Source organism: Aythya fuligula, chromosome 11, assembly GCF_009819795.1.
Source record: "Aythya fuligula isolate bAytFul2 chromosome 11, bAytFul2.pri, whole genome shotgun sequence".
Taxonomy (NCBI): domain Eukaryota; kingdom Metazoa; phylum Chordata; class Aves; order Anseriformes; family Anatidae; genus Aythya; species Aythya fuligula.
In genome coordinates, this window is record NC_045569.1 from 8,184,729 (window position 1) to 8,205,897 (window position 21,169).

At 41.5% G+C, this 21,169-nt stretch overlaps 1 protein-coding gene across 3 annotated transcripts in view; it reads left to right on the forward strand.

The window, feature by feature from the left end:
* The window catches only part of TMEM266 (transmembrane protein 266), a 77,469-nt gene that overhangs the window by 5,449 nt on the left and 50,851 nt on the right, over nt 1-21,169 (forward strand). The window contains exons 1-4 of one of the 3 annotated variants that reach the window (XM_032194754.1): nt 6,586-6,644; nt 12,396-12,569; nt 18,241-18,341; nt 19,405-19,510. In XM_032194754.1, the coding sequence (XP_032050645.1) occupies nt 19,497-19,510 (14 nt within the window). In that variant the 5' untranslated portion in view covers nt 6,586-6,644; nt 12,396-12,569; nt 18,241-18,341; nt 19,405-19,496. Of the gene's footprint in view, nt 1-6,585; nt 6,645-12,395; nt 12,570-18,240; nt 18,342-19,404; nt 19,511-21,169 lie in introns of those variants that run through there. The other 2 variants (XM_032194752.1, XM_032194753.1) reach the window with 2 other exon arrangements.

Below are 21,169 nucleotides of genomic sequence, written 5' to 3' on the forward strand. Positions count from 1 at the left end.
AGTGACAGCTGAAGTGTTTATTCTGAACTGTAAATGGGAATTAAGTAGGGAGCGAACACAAAGGGTGCTCTATGAACACTTTCAGGCTTCTGTCTTTAAAATTACTTGTGCTATGCTTGTATTTAAGGCAAAGACAGGGACTTGGACTGTGGTATGGACTGCTCAAGTAGAGATAAAAGACAAGTCCTGTCCCAGGGGAGTTTATAAGGTAACGTTGTGAATGGTGATAGATGTGTAGGAAAACCTTAGTTATGGAGGCAATACTCTACACACACCACTAAATATTCTGCTGACACTTTCCCATCCTAGCACAGGCTTGTAACAGTCTTTTTAAACGCGTAACAGACACTAAATTCATACTGTAGTATGTATGAAATAAATTGCATTTACTCTTCTGTATGGTTTGCTTCTTCAACCAGTAGTGTTTGTTCCATGTAAGAACATGGAAAATCCTTTTTTTTTTTTTTTTTTTTTTTTTTTTTTTTTATACTGGAAACACTGTTTATGAAACCAGAAAGCCGATGGGAGAATCAGAAGCTAGTGATTTACCTGAAGCCATCTTGCTTGCTGCTTAGGTCAGGGATTCTCATCTTTGGTAGTTACCTGCAGGTTCGTTATGTAAGAGAGCTTCAGCGCCCCTGCTGTGGGAGTGAAAGTGCTGGGGGGCTGCTAGGAATAGGTTGGGCTTGGGGGGCGGGGGGTGGAGAGTGGCTGGAGTTGAAGTTCACTTCATTCCTAAAGGTTTTTATTTTGTATTAAGCAAAAGCTCAGTCAAGTTTTTAATGTGGCACTGATATCTTTTGTTGTTGTTGTTTTTTTTTTTTTTTTTTTTCCTGCAAAGAAGGTTTTGCCCTGTACTTAAATATTCAATGGGAAGCTCACATGAAATTTTCAGAGCAACTGTGAGTTTGAAACTCACATTTCAAACATAACATCACAGGAAATGTTTTTGAGCAGATGCTCTTTGTATTAATGTATTTTAAAGCAGAAGTTTAACCCTCAGTACCCAGTTGTGTAACTAGGCTGACCGTGGGAATACCGAGTGGTGTTTGGGAGCAGCAAGCAGGTAGCGCTGGGAGTCCCGCTGGTGGGGTGCAGCCGTCAGTCAGAGATGGGGCGGTTTGTGTGGTGGTTGGGTTGTTTCAGTGCGGGATGTTGTATGACTTGCGGTGAAGTCTTGTGAAATACATTATTTAAGTACTCAGGAGCTTGCTGAAGGTTAAGTCCCTGATGGATGTAATTGTGGCATGTTCATTTTCGTGGATATTTTCACCAAACTTGGCTCCCTGCTATTGACTTGTAATGTGACAAAGGGGGGAAAAAATCTTTAGTAGTCTGCTTTTTGTGAGCATAAAAAACTGATAAGGCAATTTGTCTACGGTCCTAGAAGCGAGGATCAGGTCATCATAGTGACTTGCAAGACTAGTATTAGATGAGGGGTTTAGATGGTATTTAAAGACACTGGCCTTCTTGCATCTGCTGTTCTAACCCTAGAAACAAAAATAACTTGTGCAGGTATAATGAGACAGCTCCAGCTAAGCAGGAGTCTATTATTTCTCCTTTTGAAGTGCAGCTCTTCGGCTAGTGCCCAAGCTTCAGGTACTGCCAGACAGTAGAGGAGTTTTGATGTGCAAATGAAGGTATTTGAAATGCTGGGAAGGCCTGGAATGCAAGGCAGAGGATTCCCTCTACAGCAGGAGGAATAGGGGCTCAAAGACTTTTACAACCCCTTTTGAGGGTATTGAATATTGAGCTACATACTGTCCAGTTTTAAGTTTTTTATTTCCTTACTTTTGCTTTTGATTAAAAACTTTCTTTGGCAACTCACTTAGACTCCTTTGAAGTTTGGGAACTATGGAAAGAAACTTGGTCCTTCTTGCTTTGGAGGCTGGATGTTGCACCCAAACTGAATGTGCTGCTTGTTGCTCCTGAAGAACTTCTAGCTGTGTCAGATAACTTTACTTTTGGGGGGTGGGAAGGTATTGCAGCCGCAGTAGCTGATAACCTGTCAATCTGAATACAAAAGTGCTGGGTGCAATGAATAGCAAAGACTAACCGGTTATTTGCTTGCTTGATGCATTGAGAAATGCAGCCAGGTCTCAGAGTGACAAGGTGACTGTCATCAGCTAGTACCCAGTTGGAGTTTGCTGCATTCCATGACGTACACCAGCTCATCTATTGAGAAATGGCCCACGGCCTCATCTAAAAGTACTGAGTAGCACTTTCACAGGCAGCCTTGAGCTGTATTCGCTTACATTGTCAGCTGTGTGGGACAGGAGATTTCTGTCCAGGTACTGTCTAGTGTAAGTGAAATCCTTATCTTGATTACGATGCTACCATAACACAACACAGGATGCTTTGTTGTAGATTGAAGGTAGGAAAGGGGAAATCCGGTGTTGAGGTCCGTGAATTACATAATGGAGAATCTGGTATTGCAGAAAACACAGGTGGTGACAGTGGTGTCTTCCTTCCCTAAAAGGAAGGACATCTCATCTTGAGGCTGTGTACTGCTTTTGTTTATGCAGTTTAACAAAGCAATGAGTGGGCTGAAATAGGCTGTGTTGTTTTTTTTTTTTTTTCTATGAGTTTTACTGGGTATGTAACACATGCTGCATGAACAGCATTTGGCAGAAGAATGTAATGTGTCTGAAACCTTTAATTACATGCAGGTCAGGAGACATCATATTATCAATAGCATATCAGCATTTAGAACTTTGCCAGTAGTTTGATTATGCCTTGAATTAAACTTAAAACTTTTAAACTTTTAAATTAAAATTAAACTTTTAAATTAAAAATTAAAAATTAAAATTAAACTTTTAAATTAAAATTTAATTTAAAATTAAAATCTGTTTGCATTAAACAGATAATGGCAATGTTTGCATTCCAAGCCTAGGTTTGAAATGTATAAAATATGCGTATTTGATATGTTATCTGGCTGGTGGAAGAACTAAATTGAGTTCTGTGAAAGTTTTTACAACACCAGAGGCTGCATATTTACTACCTTTGTTGCACTTCTACTTTCTGTGTGGTACCTGAAGTTCTGCAAGTGTCTAAGATGTTTTGTGGTTTATCAGATTTAATTTTGTTACGTGCGTTTGCCTGCAGCAGCACTCATGGCTGTACAGACTGTTTAATCTTCGGGGTGTTGTTTTTTCTTAATACAGTATGTTTAAAACTGTCTAGAAGCTTACCAAGCTGCCTGGGAGGAGAAAAAGGAGGAAAACAAAAACTTGTTCTCCTTCATTATTTGATTTAAGGCATGCAAGTGGAATTTTCGACAGAAATAGTGAGTCTTTCTCAGTCACTATACCTTGTTTTCCTTCTCTGTGGAAGAACGAGTAGCTCTACCTTACAAATAATTTAGATTTTAATGCTTTGAAGATTATAAAGTAAAATAGGAAACTGACTGCAGTGGCAATAGCTGATAGTTCTTGCAAGTGTGTCAGAGCATGATCTAAAGTAAGATCACAGGTTCATTGGGGCGTGTGAGTTCCTGACTGGAGTGAATTGTCAGCTTGGCAAAATCCCCAGGTGCTTCAGTAATCTGCTTTAGATCATCTGGGGAACAGGTCTTGATGGACAAACCTCTTTCTATGGATTTCATTCTGCTTAAAAGCCAAGCATCTTTTTTTTTTTTTTTTTTTTTTTTTTTTTTTTCCTAAACTGGAGTTTAAAGAAAAAGCAATGATGTGATAAAACAATTGCCTTAAAGGACAGCAGAAGCATTCAAACCTTCTCAAAGTAGTGGGAGCCCAGCGTGTTCAGCTAACTGGCCACATGTTCTGTATCTGTGACTGTTCAGCCTGCAGAAGATCAGTCTGCCTTGCAGTAGAGAAGCTGTATTTTCCGAGTGAGCTATATACCTCTTTGAGCTGTGATCAGCACTCTCTGCCTTCCCTAAGGAGATGGCAGTGATTGAAGCATTTATCATACATAAAGGGATCTGTCTAGCTGTATGTAGCTGCCAGAACACACATGAAAAATGGGTAGCAAGAGGGCAGTGTCCATGATCTCAGTAACCCTTCAACCAACAAAACTGACAGTGAACTAAGGAAATCATTTCCTTGTGTGTGTGTTTTATTTTTATTTTTTTCACCCGAATCCCATACTTAACAGCATAGCCATGAGTGGGGCAGATCTGGCAGCACGTCTGTAAGGAATCTGCTAGCAAAATGCTGTCAGAAATGCTGGTCTAGCGGTCTGCTCATGAAGCCATTGGCCCGAGCAGTGACGAGATGAACCTCTCAGTTGAAACCAGTTCTTGTTCACTCCAGAAACTGAGTACGCAGCTAAAATGCTGTGGCTTGCTTTAAAAGTGGCTAATTGGAAATATTGTGGAAGTGATGGCCAAAAATTTGAGTTAGTGGTGTTTAAATAGCAGCATTAGTAAGAGCAGGGAGTTGTCTGGGTTATTCAGGTTTGAGAAAAGGGCAGAATGTAACGCGTCTTCAGCTACTACCAAGCAGCTCTGTGACTGGAGCAGACATGAAGCCAAGGGCAAAAGTTGTCCTTAGGAGGGGAAAAATGAAGCAGAGTGAAGTGCTAGAGCAAGGGAAGACAATGAACATTTGAACTTGGCTTTAGTTTTTTCTTTGTGCCTTATAACTTGTAGAAAAGATGACAAATTCTCCTGACCTGGCAAAATTGGCTGCTTTCTGGGAAATGCAGTAAAAGAGCGTCAGAGCCTCTCTGGGGATGCTTACGTGTTTGCGCTCTTACGACAAGTGTGCATCTTCACAAGGAAAGGAGAAAGAAAGGACTTGCTGGTAAAGCTCATAGCTGGTGTACCACAGAGTGGTACGTGATCTTTTCCACTTCTCTCCTGTGGGCCGTGAAGCTACACGGTGCGCCACTTCTAATGACTTCCCTTGTACCAGGCTAGGTATGCTCGCACCCCAAAGGTCTGAAGTGTTAGGATTATCGTGGTCCAGCCCAGGAGCGTGGTATACAGCTACAGCACTGAGTCTGTGTGCTGCACCTGGGTGCTTCCCTACTCTGCCGTGGTGTTTGCCAGTGGCCATTGACAACTCCAGTGGCCAGTTGGGAATTTAATGTCCAAATGAAAGGAGGGAGGAGGATATGGATGTGTCCATAACTAGCTTCTGTGTGTCCCCTGTGTAAGGGGAGTGACAGTGTTGTGTTCAAGCTTAGGCTTTTTTCAGGTTGGTGCGAGTTTTGTGTTTGTTTTAGTGCATGGATAAATATATGTTTAAACCAGCTCTTGTATTTCCCCCCAAGGCACAGTTTTGCATTTTTATCGTCATTTATAACTGAACTGTTGGAAAAAAGCTTTCAGGCATGAATTTACAATAAATTAAGATCTAATAACACTGTTCACTTCAGCAGTCCATTCGCCTAGAAAATCCTGCAAGGTGTTTTCATTAAATAATTGGGTAAGACTTCCTGCTCTTTCCCAGTTTTACACAAGTTTCAACACCATATCTATGGAAAAAATGCATAGGTCAGGTTAGGAAAATCGTGTTTATGCTGTGGAATTTTGTTATTATCCTGAATATGTGCATGGCATGGCCAGGTGAGCCCCAAGCCCGCAGCTTTCGTGTGTTCAGAGCTTTCCTTAAGGTCACCCTGCTGCAGCAGTGCAAGTTGATTCACATTGTATACCAATTTGTCTCTGGGACAACTACTTCTCCCACGGATTTGTTGTGACATTTTTATGCGAACTCCAGCAAAAGGAGAACATTTAGGGAGAAATATTTTTAATTGTAGATGTAATTTTCCACTTTTGGATGTGAAGTGATGTAGAGGAGGGGGGAACAATATGCTGTGACCAGTCACCTCTGCCTGCTTTCAGTAGAGCACAGTTTGAGAACATCTGGACTGTGAAATGCACCTCTTGAACTTTCATTGATCAGTTCCTTGGGCTCTCAGCCATAAAGTGTATTTTTAGATACTTGCAGTAAATCTTCTTGCCTGCTAAAGAGTGCCAAATCCATAGTTCCAGTCAGCTGCTGTTCTTCTGGATGGGAAGTATGGAAAAAAGGTTCCTGGTTTAAATATTTAACCTGCTGCAGCGCTGCAGGCTGCAGTTTGTGCAGCTCTGCCTGGCTTGGCTTTAAACTGGCCAGCTTGGCGACTGGTGTCAAAGTCCAGCTGCAGCCGTGCTGGCTCAGCATGACCTGCTCTGATCTCTCTCTCTCTAATCCTAGGAGAAAAACTATTGGCCTGGACACAGTAAAACAATCTCTTTCATCGGCAAAACCATCTTATCTAAGAGCAGAGAAGGGAAAAAACGCATGGGGCTTTTTCATTTTCATGGTTTACGCTTTACCCTTCCCTTTTACAAGAACAAAGATGCACAGTAATGTAAAGTGAATGGGTTGACCCCTTATCCAGGTAAAAGCTTGATGCATGCTGCAGTTATGTGTCACACTATAGCAGAAGTATTCACTGGGACTTTAGAAATGGGACACGCTCTTTTTGAAAGGAGAAATTAGTTCTGCCCTATAAATGTGTGCTCTATCTGCCATCTGCAGCAGTACACGAGCTAGTGGTAAAATGCTCTAAAAGCATACAGCCAGCCTCAGAAGGTCTAAACTCTCTGACTGTCTTGGTCCCGTAGGAGCCAGAAGTTCTCTGCTCTCGGATGAGGGTGCCCTGTGTCTTGGCCTGCCTGCACTCAGCAGGTAAGTTTATTTTAGTCCTTTGGGTGCTGCCTTTCGCTTCTCTGAGTAGTCTCTGAAGCTCATTACATTTAGTTTGCACACCTGTCTCTTTTGTGCTTAGTAGGAAAAGAGTTTCTGTATTACCAGCTGTTAAAGAAGGGTAATGTGCACTAAAAAAACATGCTTGTTAACAGGACTTTTTTTAAGTATCGCTTTTGATTCAAGACAAGTCTTCCTGTCTCAAAGCGTACCCCATTTCTCATGCTCTCTGTCCTTCAGTTTTTCCTAAAAGTATCACAAAGTATCTTAAAAGAACTTGTATTTATAAGCTATTGAGCTTGCTCAAAACTGCTCTTACTGCTGAAAACATTGTCTCAGGTTAAGCGCTTTGGAGCAGGGCTTATGTTACTTGAAAAAAACCCTTATCAAGTGCCTGCTGCATCTCTAAGTAGCGTATGAATAATAAACTCGTGGGCCAACTCCTTCTTGCCCTGGCAGACTGATCAATTCTAGGATCCTAAAAATCAAAGAATTTGGATTGTCAGCTTTTTCTCTCTCCTCTCCTGCTCTTGTAGTGGATGCCTTTGTCAGCTTGCCCTGAGAACAGAAGCGTGACACCATCCGAAAGCTCTCTATCCTGCATTTATCAGTTGTAAGCTCTTAGCAGGTCATGAACTATCAATTGTTAACCTCCTATGTTTGAAATAGTATATTGAGAGTGAGCACAATAACACAAGGGAGAACAGGTTTGTTAAGGAGCAGTGCCTTAGAGCGATGAAGAGGAGAAATGATCACAGGATCCTGCCTCTTTAACCCCCTTTGCTGGTCTTTGCAGCCAACAGTTTGTCTCATAAAGCTGCTTGCTTTACAGGTCAAGTGCAGTAAATGTATGACCTGAGGCTACTGTAGTCTGAATTCCTTGCAGATATACTGGTTTTGTTGGAGAAGTCGTATTGGTTTTGCAGTGTTTTATATTGCTCATTCAGACAAGACTTTAAAACAATTAATTTGAGTTGTGGGAGATTGTATGGAGTTGTAGGTATTTAAAAACAAAACAAAACCAACAGCCTGTGCCAATAACACTGGGGGCTTTGTTTTCTGTTGGGAAGTGGCATCTTTCAGCTACTGAGAACCAGACCCCAAGTCAGAAACATGAATTCTGACCTCTCTGGCACTATTTTCTATGCGGTCTTGGACTTGGGTTTTAGTTAGGGAGTATGTATTCATTGCGCTTAGATTTTGGGGAAGGTGCTAGTGCATCTTTGTCTGGAGATAGCTGACTTAGCAATTGGTGACTGGCTTGAGAGTCAGTGCAGTGCTGGTGTTAAAATACTTCTCAAGAATGTCCAGCAGGCTGGCCGGTCCTTTGTGCTCTTTGGCAGCGAATGCAGCTGTAACTTGCTGTCATCCCTTCGGGTGCATTTTTCTGAGTTTCCTACCTCTTAATGTTAATGATGCTCTCCTGCTGAAGTTTTTTCTTAGTTTTTCCTGAAGAGGAATTGATAAATCTTGGAAATCTGTTTGCAGCTGTAACAGACGTCGCTTGGTTCCAAGCAGGAGGACAAGGTGTTGGATTTAAGAGCAAGGATTTTTAACTCTGCATTTTTTCAGTGTCTGAGGGCTTGCATTGCAACGTGGCTCCTTTGCCTGGAAACATCCTTGTATCTGATCAGTGCGTTAGAAACTCCTTTTGGATATGGGCTGCGTGTTGTGAAGCACCAAGTAAGGCAGTGCCAAAACAGAGCTGTGGGGGCTGCTGCGTTGGGTCACCGAGCAGGGGCCAAAGCTTTCCTGCCAGGGCAGTGCTGCGAGGGGCAGTGCCCTTGGCTTGCTCTGGCAGGTGCTTGGGAAACAGCCTGGTGTGCTGCAGGATGAAGGGGGCTCTCCTGTGGAGCAGCGTGGTTGGATTGTCCTGTTTCCTTTCTCATCTTGTTTTAAGGAAAATTAGTGAGGGAACAAGCTCTTTCGAATGCATCTGCTTTACTGATCTCCTGTCTGAACTCTGGGGTAGCAGTCTGTTGCACAAATGTGCAAACATTGTATTACATTCCCCCAGCAGCCTGTGAGGTCAGTGTTCACAGAAAACTGTTGTATCACTGTTAATAAATGTTTGTTACAAATACTGAATACACAGGAAAAAGCAACAGTGCTCTGATTCAGAGTTAGTGCCAGGCATTCTAAATGGCACTTTTCTCAGCTAGTTATCTCCCTAACGCTTTGGGCTATCAAGAAACTATTAGTTCTGTGTTTAAAGAGCAGCCTAGGAAATAACGTGTGTGCCTTTTAATTGAAAATATATGAGGCTTTACGTGTTTGTTTCTTCCAATTTCTGCTATGTCTTGGTAAGTATTTGGTAGAACAATTACACAAAAGCTGACGTTTGGAATTGGCAGAGAAGCTGCAGCCAGGTGCTTGTCTACGCAATGCTTCCTGTGCTTTTGTGCTACATCTTCAGGGACAGCAGAAGCCTCCCTGGGCTGTGCAGCACTTCTGGGGTTCTCGGTGCCACCATGGTCTCTCAGGCAGACCATTTGATGAGGTGAGGGTCTTATGTCTGCATGACGAAGGAAGTCTTGCTGCCCTTGCACTGCAGTTACTTTTTGCTGCAGGACAGCGTGTGCTTCCTGTCCCAGTTCCAGAGCCAGGGGAAAGGTTTGTTCTCTTCCCTGTGCAGCTCCCTAGGCACACTCCAAACATACTCCAGCCACATCTCCTCTGTGGTGTTATCTTCCAGAGCTCAATTAAAAGTGAGGGGGGAAGGTACACACTTGGTCACTAAATGGGGAAATGACGGGTTAACACGGCTGTCCTGGAAGGGCTGCTTGCTTCGGGCTGTAAGCAGGTCTGTCAGGGTTGAGCCTGCTTCAGCTGGGGCCAGGTCCCCCACCACCAGGAATTTGTGGCAGAAACCCAGCTGCTGGCGTGTCGTAAGTGCATGCCATTGCCTGCTGAGGGAGCCAGGGTTATGCACGTGAGTGTGTTGGCTGTTTAGTAAAATAATGCTTATCAGCACGCTGCATGCTCTGATAAGGGCATCCAGTCCTGTGGTTTGGGCTCCACATGGCCAGGTGAGGTTTCTCCCAGCCATGAGCAGTACAACGGGGGTGACCACACGCACTGTGCGAAATAGCTGACTTTTTTCTGAACTATGAGGTAGGACACGAGATCAGGATTGTCAGCTGTCTCATCTAGCAGAATGAGGTTTAACCTGCATGCATCAACGGGACAAAATACTACAGGTATCTGTAGTCGAAACAGTTGGGCTTTTTGTTGCCAGAAGCCAAGCTACAAGGTGTAGCTTTGTGCCTGGGGGAAGAGCGATGTATTTCACAGTAACAGGCTGGCTGCTACATGCTTGCTTTTAAGATGCACAGCGAAGCCGTAAATTCATGTCAAGTTATTATGCTTTGTCTGAAAGGCTGCCTCTAATATTTATCATGAATGACAGAACCTAGCTACTTCTCAAAAGTGTATTTGTAGTGTGGTTGGTTCTTGCAGTGAAATCCTTAATCCCAGGTGCTGGCTATGACTTGTCCAATGGTGTGACCAGACTTAGTAGCCGTCTACTGGAGTTCCTCTTGCTCATGTACTGCTGACTGTAAGATGGAATTGGTCTGAGGAACTTTTTTCTCTGTCTCCTTACATATGAACATACTATTTACTGGCCTCACAGAGCCTGTATTGGTAAGATGAATTGAGATCCTTAGCTCCAAGAAAAATAAGTGCCAAAAACTTTTCAGATGCTTCTTCTGTTTTTACTCTGTTCTGATTGTAGCGTTCTGAATCTTTTGTATTTTGGGTGACGTTGGCTTCTCTGGAGAACCAGAGAACAGTTCTAACAGTTCCCAAAGGACTTTCAGAATCTGTGCCTAGGATGCTAGACAAAAAATAGTTTTCCTGAGGAAGGCTGAAGTCTAATGGCTAATTAATGGCTAACGCGTTAATCTAAAGGTATGAACAGATACTGAAGCTTGTGTCTATTACAAAGTTCACATGTAAGTAAGATGAACTACAGGTATTGTGGGTGCAAATTAAAATGTAATGAGTTCTGATCATTTTCATGGCAAACATGGGGCAGCCCTAGGACATTCACATGCCTAAAACCCAATCCCTAAGACAGCTTGACAGTGTCGTTCCCCTGAGCTGAGGCACTTTCTTTAGAGGGACCTCTCAAAGCAGGGAGACTTTTTGTGTTCCTCTGTCTTGAGTTAAAAAATCCTGTGTGAAATTTCTGCTCTGCTCAAGTCAATTGGTATTTTACTGTTACATTCAAGTGGACTTGTATGTTTACCTCAGACACCATTGGCAGACTGCAAAAAGTGAGGTTCGTGCGTGATTAACTGTAAGCTAATGAGAGAAGGCAGATTTCTTTATAGCACTAAAATTATTCACACTAACATGGTGAAAAGGGTGTGTATTTTTCCTTCGCTATTCTAAAGAGTGGCTGGACTTATCTTGCTTGGATTGAAAACAAAAGAAAAAAATAACACACGGATGTGGCTTGGAAACAAAGACATGGCTGCAGGTCTCTGGTTAGTGACTCTTCACTGCAGTTCTGAGAAGTTAAGGGGGAAAAATAAAATAAATAAAAAAAAAAGCTTGAAACCAAATCCAAGAGCTGATTCCTGACAGATACCAGCAAACCAAGCTTCTTTGAGACGGAATTGCTCCTTGATTTGCTTCTATTAATAACACAGCTGACTTCAAATGACTCAGGTAGGTTAATGTTACACATTTGAAATTCAGGAATAAATTGTTGCCATGAAATAAATATCAGCCCATCTATGTTTGCTTGGGTTTGAAATCTTTATATTCTTAACTAAAATCTACTTTAGACTTCTTTTTTCCCCGTTTGAGAACCAGAACTTGTGACCCAAAATATTGAGGGGGAGGAGGTGCCAGACTGCCTTTGTCATAAAGTTGATGCAAGTTGCCTTCTACCCGTGTGCTAGCTTAGCCCAGAGCTGTTTCATTTCCAAGACTGGAAAAAAAACCAGATGCTTTCAGTCTAGTGGTGCTGTTAATGCCAGGCTGATGTCTATCAACATGTGCAGTGGCACACAGCAAATGCCAAGCTTTCCAGCTATGAGCCCAGAAGCAGCATCAGGCCTGAGCTATTTATCTGAGTCCGTGGTCAGCGTTTGTATCATCGTACTGGGCTGTATAGAGGTCATCTCACTAGAAGCCCCATCTGGTCTAAGTGGTGCTGCTTGGTATGTGTAGGTATACCTTCACTTTTTCCTCAAATAGAAGTGCTTTTTCTAGCAGTTAGAGGTGTGAGCAGAGCAGGAGGTGTTGAGATGTGCAGTAAAACAGTGCAAGCTGACAGCCTTATGCCTAATGCTTGTATTTGAGACACCAAGCATTCTTTTGTGGTTTCACTTATTAAACAGACCCAAACCTTCAAAGACTAGATTAATCTGTAAATGGGCCTTTTGAATATGTGGTTGCTCTCTCCTTCGTTCTCTGGACTTGAGAGTCCATTAGTGTGGTTTGTTTTCCTCCTTTCACTTTAACCACACCAGGAAGCTACAGAGGAACAATGCTGGGGAAACTAATTTACTGCAGGTAAATGGGGATGATGTGTAATGTGGTGGGGTAAATAGCAAGCTTGGAGAGTTAATCCAGAGTTAGAGGCCAAATGAGTACTCTCCATACTAAACGTGCGCATGCCCCTTGTTAAGGAGCTAACTTTCTGTTTGGGTGGCCTTGGGAGCTGCTCAGTTCTTCCAGAATTTTGAGATTCCTCATAACTCTCGTTATTTGCCATAGGTTGTTAAAACTCTTCAAGAAGAAGGCCTAGAGAAGTACCTTTTCTTCGTCCCCTGATGTCTTCAGATTTAGCTACGTTGTGAATTGCTGAAGTACCTGCTGGCTGTTGTGCTTTTCCTGGAAAATGTTGGTAGTGCCTCAGAACAACTGACTGCAGCTGCGACAGCAGCACTGGTATGTACTGTACAGTAATGCGAATTGGAAGGGCAGCGTGGGCACGGGCTGGGATGCTTTTGTGTCACAGAAGCCTGTCTGTAGGTAGGCCTGCTGTGTGGCTCCCTTCCCCTCTCCCCAGTTCCCCAGTGAAGAGGCAGCAGAGGGAAGGATTGTAGGAGGAGTCCCTCCATAACCATCCCAAGCAGAGCAGCTCCTCCAATCTCTCTGTCTGAAAGTACCACGTGCTGCAAATCTGCAGGTGCCTTGGAAGAGAGGGGGCTGGACTGGGCTATCCTGGGAGTTTGTATTGGCTTAGTCTTCCTCTGATGGGTTTTAATTTGTCCTGAGGTCCAAGTTTGCAGTACTGAAAGCTCCAGATTCAAACAGTGCTCATAATGTGTTGTGGAGCAATTATGCTTGTGCAGAAAATTATTTTTTCTCTTCTTTTGCCTGTCTAAACTTCTCTAGGAAGTATGAACTATACTTACAAATAACGAGACAGTTTTTAGTTACATGATTACATGTCTTCCCACCCCTCAGCATTCTGCTTAATTTCAGCATACAGGATGATCCCACAAGGGGATGGAGTTATAGCTGCATGAGCAAGTTCCAATCTGCCACTTCCTAATTTCTGGATGCCTGACTTTTTTTCCAATAAAAATACCTTCCCTGTGATGGAGTTGTTTTTTTGTTTTTTGTTTTTTTTTTTTCTTAATGATGTATTAAAGAACTTGGCTGTAGATCACTATGACAAAGAGAAAAGTTTTAATGTCCCATTTTTTTCCTTGAAATAAAAAGCTCTATCTTTTGTACCTCTCTCCTCTTCTGGATATTGTATAGGAATATTGAAGCTACAAATAGGGTTGGGTATCTGCAACTGTTAAAATACATGTAATATGAATCAAATGTAGTTGGTTTGTTGAGCAAATTATTTTGCTGTTTGTTTTCTGTGAGATTTCTGCATTCATAACCTACTAATAAATTTAAAAATATGTATTTTTTTAAAACAAAGGACACTTTAAGTGTCCATATCTAGAGCCATATAAACAGATAATTCCTTAATGTTGGGTAACTGAAAGTGGATTTGGGGAGGGGCGGTTTAGTCAATCTTGTTTTTTTAATCATGATGAATCTCTTAAATTTTGTTCAACCTGGAGTGATGAAAGGAAGTATTGCTACCTCTTCTGCAGGAGTTTTTCAGTGTTTCCCTGTCAGAAGAGCAGGCTGCTGGATTTCTGAAGGAAACACTGACGTACATGACCATTAAAATTTTCTAAACGCAAACGCATGGAGCTGGTGAACATTCACCCAGATGTTGAACTGAAAACATGCCATAATTGCCAGGTTGTGACCCTAGGGAGCCTAGTTTCAATCTCTAAGAAATGTGACTTTTACTGGTATAGATAAGTGATGAAATAGAATTTGTGCCAATCTTCAAGGTGATAGCAATGCTGTTAATCACAAAATCCCACGGGGCTAGGCTGATTCACAATTAGCTACCCCTGAATTACACTTCCCCTTTCTCTTTGAAAGCTCCTACGGGTAACATTGGGTTAGGTATTTCCCCTAGCCCTATGCAAAGTTATTTGCACCTTTCTGGATAGCTCTGTTGCTTCCTTAAGATTGTCTGATAGGAACTTTTAATAGCCATAAATTCCTTGTAAATACTAGATGTATAAGAAATTTAATTTATAGACTAAACTAACATAACTTACTTTGCACAAACTAAACAATTCCATTTCCTTGTGTACTAGATTCAATATAAAAGCTTTAATGTCACACACACACAAATCCAACAAAACACGAGAAGAAAAAGCCCTAAAGAGAGGGCTGCTTTTCATTTCCCCCTTTGTAAATCTGTTAAGCATTTCCAGGTCGGGTGCTTATTCCAGTTCAATATCACCAACTGCGAGAGCTTGGCACATTATCTTAGGTTTAAGTCTTTCTGAATTAAGCTGCTTTAAGTATTTCTCCACCATGCCATTTGTTCCCGTGGCCATGCCCACGCACCACTGCCCTACCCCCCTTTTGCTGACACAGCTATTTTTGGAGCTGTAGTGTGACCTGCACCAGGGAAGCAATCCTGCTTCAGGAAAAGTACAGAAATTAAAAACAAACCAAAAAAATCAGCTGCTGTTGTTGATTAAAGTGCCATATTTTCCTGATCATGCTCACAGTAATGGTCTATGTGCATGGTTGGGGCAGGGGAAGAGGGCGAGACAGAGGCTGTAGAAGAATGCCTGAAGCTTGTTACTGCCCCAACAGCAGCGTTGTGGCCACGTGCGGCCTGTTGCATGTACTTTGCCTGCATCTGGTGAGCCTGTTCACCTCCGAGCTTCTGTTAGGGGGCTGTGTGGAAGAACCTTCAGTTAGAAGAACAGGTCAGAATCTGGCTGCCTAGATACTTGTCAGTATAGAAACTCAGGTGGCTCTTTCCGTGTGTTTCATGCAAGAGCTCACAGCATCATGATGATAACCCGGGGAGAGTGGGAGCAAATACAACAAATACTGTGAGACATGTTGTCTTGACTTCAGCTCAGCTAAAGAAGATACAAGCTAGCAGGGACTCTGGTATAAAAAAAGCTTAAATTAAGCCATCTTCCTCTTCCCTCTATCTGTTTTTTTTTTTTTTTTTTTGTTAATTCAGGCTTTTTTGTGCCCCATTGTGGCACATTTTGTGAGACTGTCTAAAGCAGTGCTAAAATATTTTAATGCAGATGTGGAATATAAATTTTTTTTGAAGTTGCTTTTTAAAAAAGCTTTGTACTTAAAGCATGCACCATCTTACGCATACAGTGATTCTACGTACACTTTCCCAGCTGTTCTATATGTTGCATTGTTTCAGCTGACCTCCATCTGCTTATTAGCAAGCTATGGCTAAGGTGTGGTGACTGACAGCGGAAGGTTGTTTTAAACATTAACAAATTAACTCAGACAGGATGGATCTGTGCTGGGCAAGGGCAGCAGCATCAACCTTTGCTCAAGCTCTATAGCACATGACACTGCTTTTCATCCTGCGTGATTCTGAGCATAACCTGTGAACTGTGAAGCAGCTGTGTGCCTGTGCCCCCACACAGGAAGGGGTAAAAGAAATCGTAATTAAACAGAAAGTAGATTACAAATGTCTTGGAGACACCAGTGTGTGTGATATCTGTGCAAGGAACAGAGAAAAGCTGAAGGGATTGAGAGGCAAATAAAGCATTTCTAAGCACTTCAAAGGTCTTGCTTCAAAAAGAGCTCAGTGAATTGGGTGCAACTTCCTTCGCTTACTGCAGACAGGTGAAGAGCTGAGTCAGCTCTGCCGAGATCTGAACTGTGAACTTACGTGTTTTAAGCTAGGCTATGAGCCTACAAGCTTGACTCTGCACAGAAAACCATGTGCAGAAATATGCTTCCCTTCAGACTACGCTGTCTTCTCGGTACATGCAAGCTGGTGCCTTAGTCATTCAGTCCAGTGAATATTTCTGGGTTTTACAACAGTTCAAAGCTTGCACACGAAACATCTGGGGGCAATTCTTTCCTTTGTGTTGTATCACCTCTTGAAATTAATTATAATTCTGTTTAACTTGGGAAACTGTGCTCCTTCCACAGCCATCTCTCCTTGAAAATACTTGAGCTGCAGAACAAATAGAACTGCTGAACTCCCACAAAACTGGCATCACTCGTACTCACGTGGCAGCTTGGCCAGTACCATGTGCTGTCTGGTTTCAGTACCAAGAGGCAGACAAAAAAGGCACCCTGAAACTGCTAACTAATGCCCTCAGGTGAGACCACGGCAATTTTTGCCTCCTGAGCAGTGACTGGGCTAGGTGCAGATAGGGCAGTACAGGACGTTTCCACTCAGGTGGTGGATGGAAGCCCCAAAGGTTGCCTGCCTTCTGCCCCTGCTCATCGCTGCTGGCAGGCAGGAGAGCCACATCATTGCCCTTTGCCTACTCTATATCCTAGAGGAAGGCAAGCGAGAGATTAAGTACAGGGAAAGGAATTCTCTCTGCTGTGCCTTGTTGCCTTTAAACACTGCTCAGTTGCACAGAAATTTCCTGTAGAACTTGGAAGTGTTTTACATCGCTTTAATGAAGTTTTGTACATAGCGGCTAGGTGGGCTGGAGTGGATAGAAAGATGAAGTTTCTGCAAATGGCAGTACGTGCTTGTGTATAGCCTAGGAAAAAGCATGAATCCTCCTAATCCCTTTAGGATATAGATACAACCTATTACATCCATTTTGAAGGTTTCTATTGTGCTGCTCTCTTACTGGGGGCACCATTAACCACTTGTCTTTTCAGTTCATTAAATCAGCTAACACATTAGTCATCTGCATCAGAAATTACTCACTTTTGCCACTTTTTCTCTCAGGAAGGCTCCACTGAGTCCTTTGGAGACTTGACTCCCTTTTCTCCTTTCCCGTTTCTTTCCACGTTTCTCCCCTCAGTTTGCGAGTGCCTTATGGCATGGTAGCGATCCCTTCGGCGAGGGTGCCTTGGACTCTGCTCCCTGGGGAGCCCTCAGAGTTATCAGAGGGTTCGTAGCCGTGAGTTGCTCCTTCGCTCCTGGTGGTCAGCAGATGTTTCCTGCAGAGCTGCCAGCTCCAGGAGGAGGGGGCAGGTCTGGCTTACTGGTGCTGCTACTGGTCGGATCTGGTTGAGTGAGGAAACAAAGTTCTGCTTGAATGAGAATGTATTTCTAGCTTAAAAAAACAAACAACACATACATTGCATGTTCAGGTCATGTTAAGGATTTGCAGTGTTGCTGGCCCCCCTGTTATGACTTAAGTTCCCTAAAAATATTGAGATTTATTTAAAATAATAATTTTAAAAATCTAGCTGTTGTGTTTTTAGTCTTCCTGTTTGTCAAAGCTCCTTTGGGAGAGAAGTGGTGAATACTAGCACTCTCCCAGATAGATGGTGAGTTTTCATCTCTGTGAAAAAATTCCCATCTCTACATCTGTCTGCTTGTCCTTGGAGGTCAGTTTCAATCAGTTTTAGTGCCATTTCCTAAATCAGATGCATCCCATGTGCCTTTTATTCTCAAGGCTTGCAAACAGGAGTGCAGTAAGATTTCCAATTTCTGTTTCAGTCTCACAGGACAGGTGCAGGGTGCCATGTCCTTTACCGTTGTCCTAGGCTGATTGCTTGAGCAATAGGTTTGGGTAAAGCACTTAATTAAAAATAGTTTTGTTTTATTTTGTTTTTGAAAAGAGTCGTGAAGTTCAAAACAAAGCTGATGGTGACATTTTGGTTTTGTTGTGTGCCAGTAGGTGTAACAGTTGCTGTTACACAACTGTCATGGGCACAAATTCACCGTATTCCTTCAGCATGTGATTTTAAATAACATTTAATTTTAAGAAATTATTTTATTGGTTTGCTACCTTGGGGATATAATGAATGAAATAATTCAAGGATCGAGAGTACAAGGAAAGAGACTCCCATTGATACCAAATGGATGTTGAATTAAAGCTGTACTGTATCAGATAAGGTTTATCTGAAACAAGTTGGTTTGTTGCTCTGACTTTACAAGTATTGAAATCTTATAGATAAGTGGAGTGTGTGCGTTTTTCTGGAACATGTATGTTTTCTGTTTTAAAGTCAGTCGTGTTTCTTTTCTTCATATGAATAACTAAATGTTTTTGGCTGCCTTATCTACATGAGGAGGATGATCACAGTCTAGACCCTTTCTTTTCTGTATACCCAGGCACGTTATCTGGAAAATTTGAGAATGGATTGACTATATTTTACATTATTGCAAGATTACAGGACGTGAAGTAAAGCCTTGGAAATGACGCTACAAATGATGTAAGTTCAGTTTTATTATTTGGTATCAAATGATTACCAAGGATTGTACTTTCATTATATTTCTGTTTCCATTGTAAAGACTCAACTGATACTAACAGTTCAGCCTGTTAATGACTCTATGTATAAAGTTCAATACAGAAAGTATTTTCTATCATCATGGAAATAGTTTGGTGTTATTGTCAGTAATATGCTAATTTACCAACTGCTATTTCTGTTAAAGTACAGTAAGAATATCTTTTTGTATTTTAGTTACTGATTTTAATTATTTAGTTTATAACCCTGACAGTAGCTTTACAAAATCTCTCATGATATCATTTTCTATGAATTTCTATTTCTTATATGGTATCCTTTAGATTATATTTTCCATCTACTAAAACCTATTTATCAGTAGGTTTTATTCTCACGAGCTTGTTGTTTTCCATTCTGGTTCCCTTTGGTCTAGGTACAACACAAATGGAGATTTTGCCATACGTAAATCTGGTACATTTTCCAAATGTGTTAGTGGGCTTAGTTGGTTAGTTGTTTGAATTATTATCTCGATAACAGCCTATCTAAACTATTTAACAACATGAACTAATTTTTAAAAGACACTCGCCAAAGTATCAGAAGAAGTCAGGAACACGGTTCCAGTTAGAAAATGGAGAACAAAACTTTGTAGACAAAGCTAATGTTCATCTCTATTCAGTTTATTAATTTGTAATTGAAAATTGTAATAGTAAATTATCCTTTGGCTTCTAGTAGCATTTGTGCTCCTGAGGTCCTGAGCTTTGTTTGAAAATCCCACCACCTCATTATTTCTCTAAACGGTCTAGAAACTTAAAACAAGATACATGTTGTTATGGAGGTTTATATGTGAGCAGGTGTCTACGTGTGTACATAAATGCAATGTAGCTTTACCCCTTCCATAAAGTAGAGGAGTTTACCTGAATAAGAACACCTAGAAAAGGAATCACAGGGGAGATAAAATAGACAAACTCACAACATGACCAAAAATGTCAGTGCAGCCCTTTGGAGTTCTTTCAACTGCATTCTAGATTTTTAGACTTTGTTTTGCCTCTTGCAGAAAGCTCATCTTAGAAGGCTAGAACTTCTGTGCAAAAGAGCTGGAATCAGTTAAATACTGTAACCACTGCTGATTGGGTTGCATCCTCCAACATGACCAGTCCTCAGTAAGTGCCATATAAGGATAGTTACAGCTTATTTTAAATACACCATAACAATTCCTACCTGCAGGAGAATGTTGTTGTGACATTGAGAGAGTTCCATCAGTATTACCGGAAAAGAAAGTTGCTACTTTGAGAAGGAATAGTAGGATTTGGTCAGTTATCTGAAGAGTGTGAATTAGCAGAAATAGCATGAAGGCAGTGAGTGCTTTGGATGTGTTACTGCGAGACAATAGCTGAAAACTACTTTGTCATGTCTACGTCAGACCCGTTGCTTTTTTCCTTTCCTTTCACCACAATTCTTGCAAAGCTGCTTGCCAACACTAGTCTGTTGGCATATTTGTTTTGCTTTTCGGTCACATCAGACTCTGTCTACCATGTAGTCTGTTTAAGAAATACAAATGTAAATACTTTTGGGAGGGGAAGGCTGCACTAATCCATTTTCCTTTTTCCTTTATTATACTGGAAATTTGATTGCTCTGTGGACTTCCATGCAAAACTGAACCAGCTTATCTTGGACTTGTAAACGTAAAGGTCCACAGGATGGCACTAAAGGTGAAAATCAAAGAAATAACATTATTTCTAGAATTGGCTCCTCCCTCTGGGCTTCCAATTCCTGTTTGTTAACAGACAAATACAATTCTATTGGAAATTCCAAGAATCTCATTACTTTCAATCATTAGTTAGGCAAAAAATAAACTAAAACCAGCCTTTTAGTTGTTTAAATGGTAGTGCCTCCCTTCATTTCGGCTTTCTGACATAGTATGACACAGTCGCAGCCTTCCTCTGACAAATACTTGAGTTATAACAGCATTTTCAGATTTTTCAAATGACTTTCTTGTGTAATGCTGGTAGCGATTAGCTCCTTTAAATTTAGGAATGTTTTCCATCCAAAAGGGTTAGTTTAATGGTTAGGCTCTGAGCAATAGGGTTTTTGTCTCTCTTTTGCTTAAAATTTTAGTTCCTTTAACTGCATCTTCAGACTTACAACATACATGAGTTAAGAACTCTTCTAAATTATTCATTTTTCTGGAAAAATGAACTGTTATTCAGGGTGCTTTAATAGCTGGAAGATTTTAATAAGCTTCTTTAAGAACAAAATCACCACAATGAAGTCACATAACAGAGGGAAGTTGGGTGCTGTGCACTTTTTAACTATATCCCTAAGGAAAAAGTATCTTCACACCTGCTGTTGAAAACCTCTGAGAACTAGCCTGAGATTTCTTGAGAAGTTAACAAACTTCCCTGGATGAAAGCTAGAGCAGATTATGTTTGCACCCTATTTTGAATCAAAAGGAGCAAGTAGCATTCACTGGGGACTGCAAAGGATCAGTCCCTGCTGGGACTCGACATACAAGGTTTCTCCTAAAGTGAAGTCATCCTTCGTATGTACTAGATAGTATGCTAGCTGACCAAGTTTGGGTTTCTAGGTAAGTACTATCTTATAAACATGGAAGACATGCCTGCAGTTAGACACTTGCATGCAGTTTGCATTAATGTTAGTGGTCTGGTAGACAAATGTATGTCCAGACTTAAAAGCTGTTCATATATCTACTTAAGATAACTGTTATAAATAAGTTCTGAATCTTTGTTCTGCTTTCAGAATTATTTTGAAATAACTTGTAACAGAATGATATTTTGTGGTTGAACGCAACCAAGTCACCA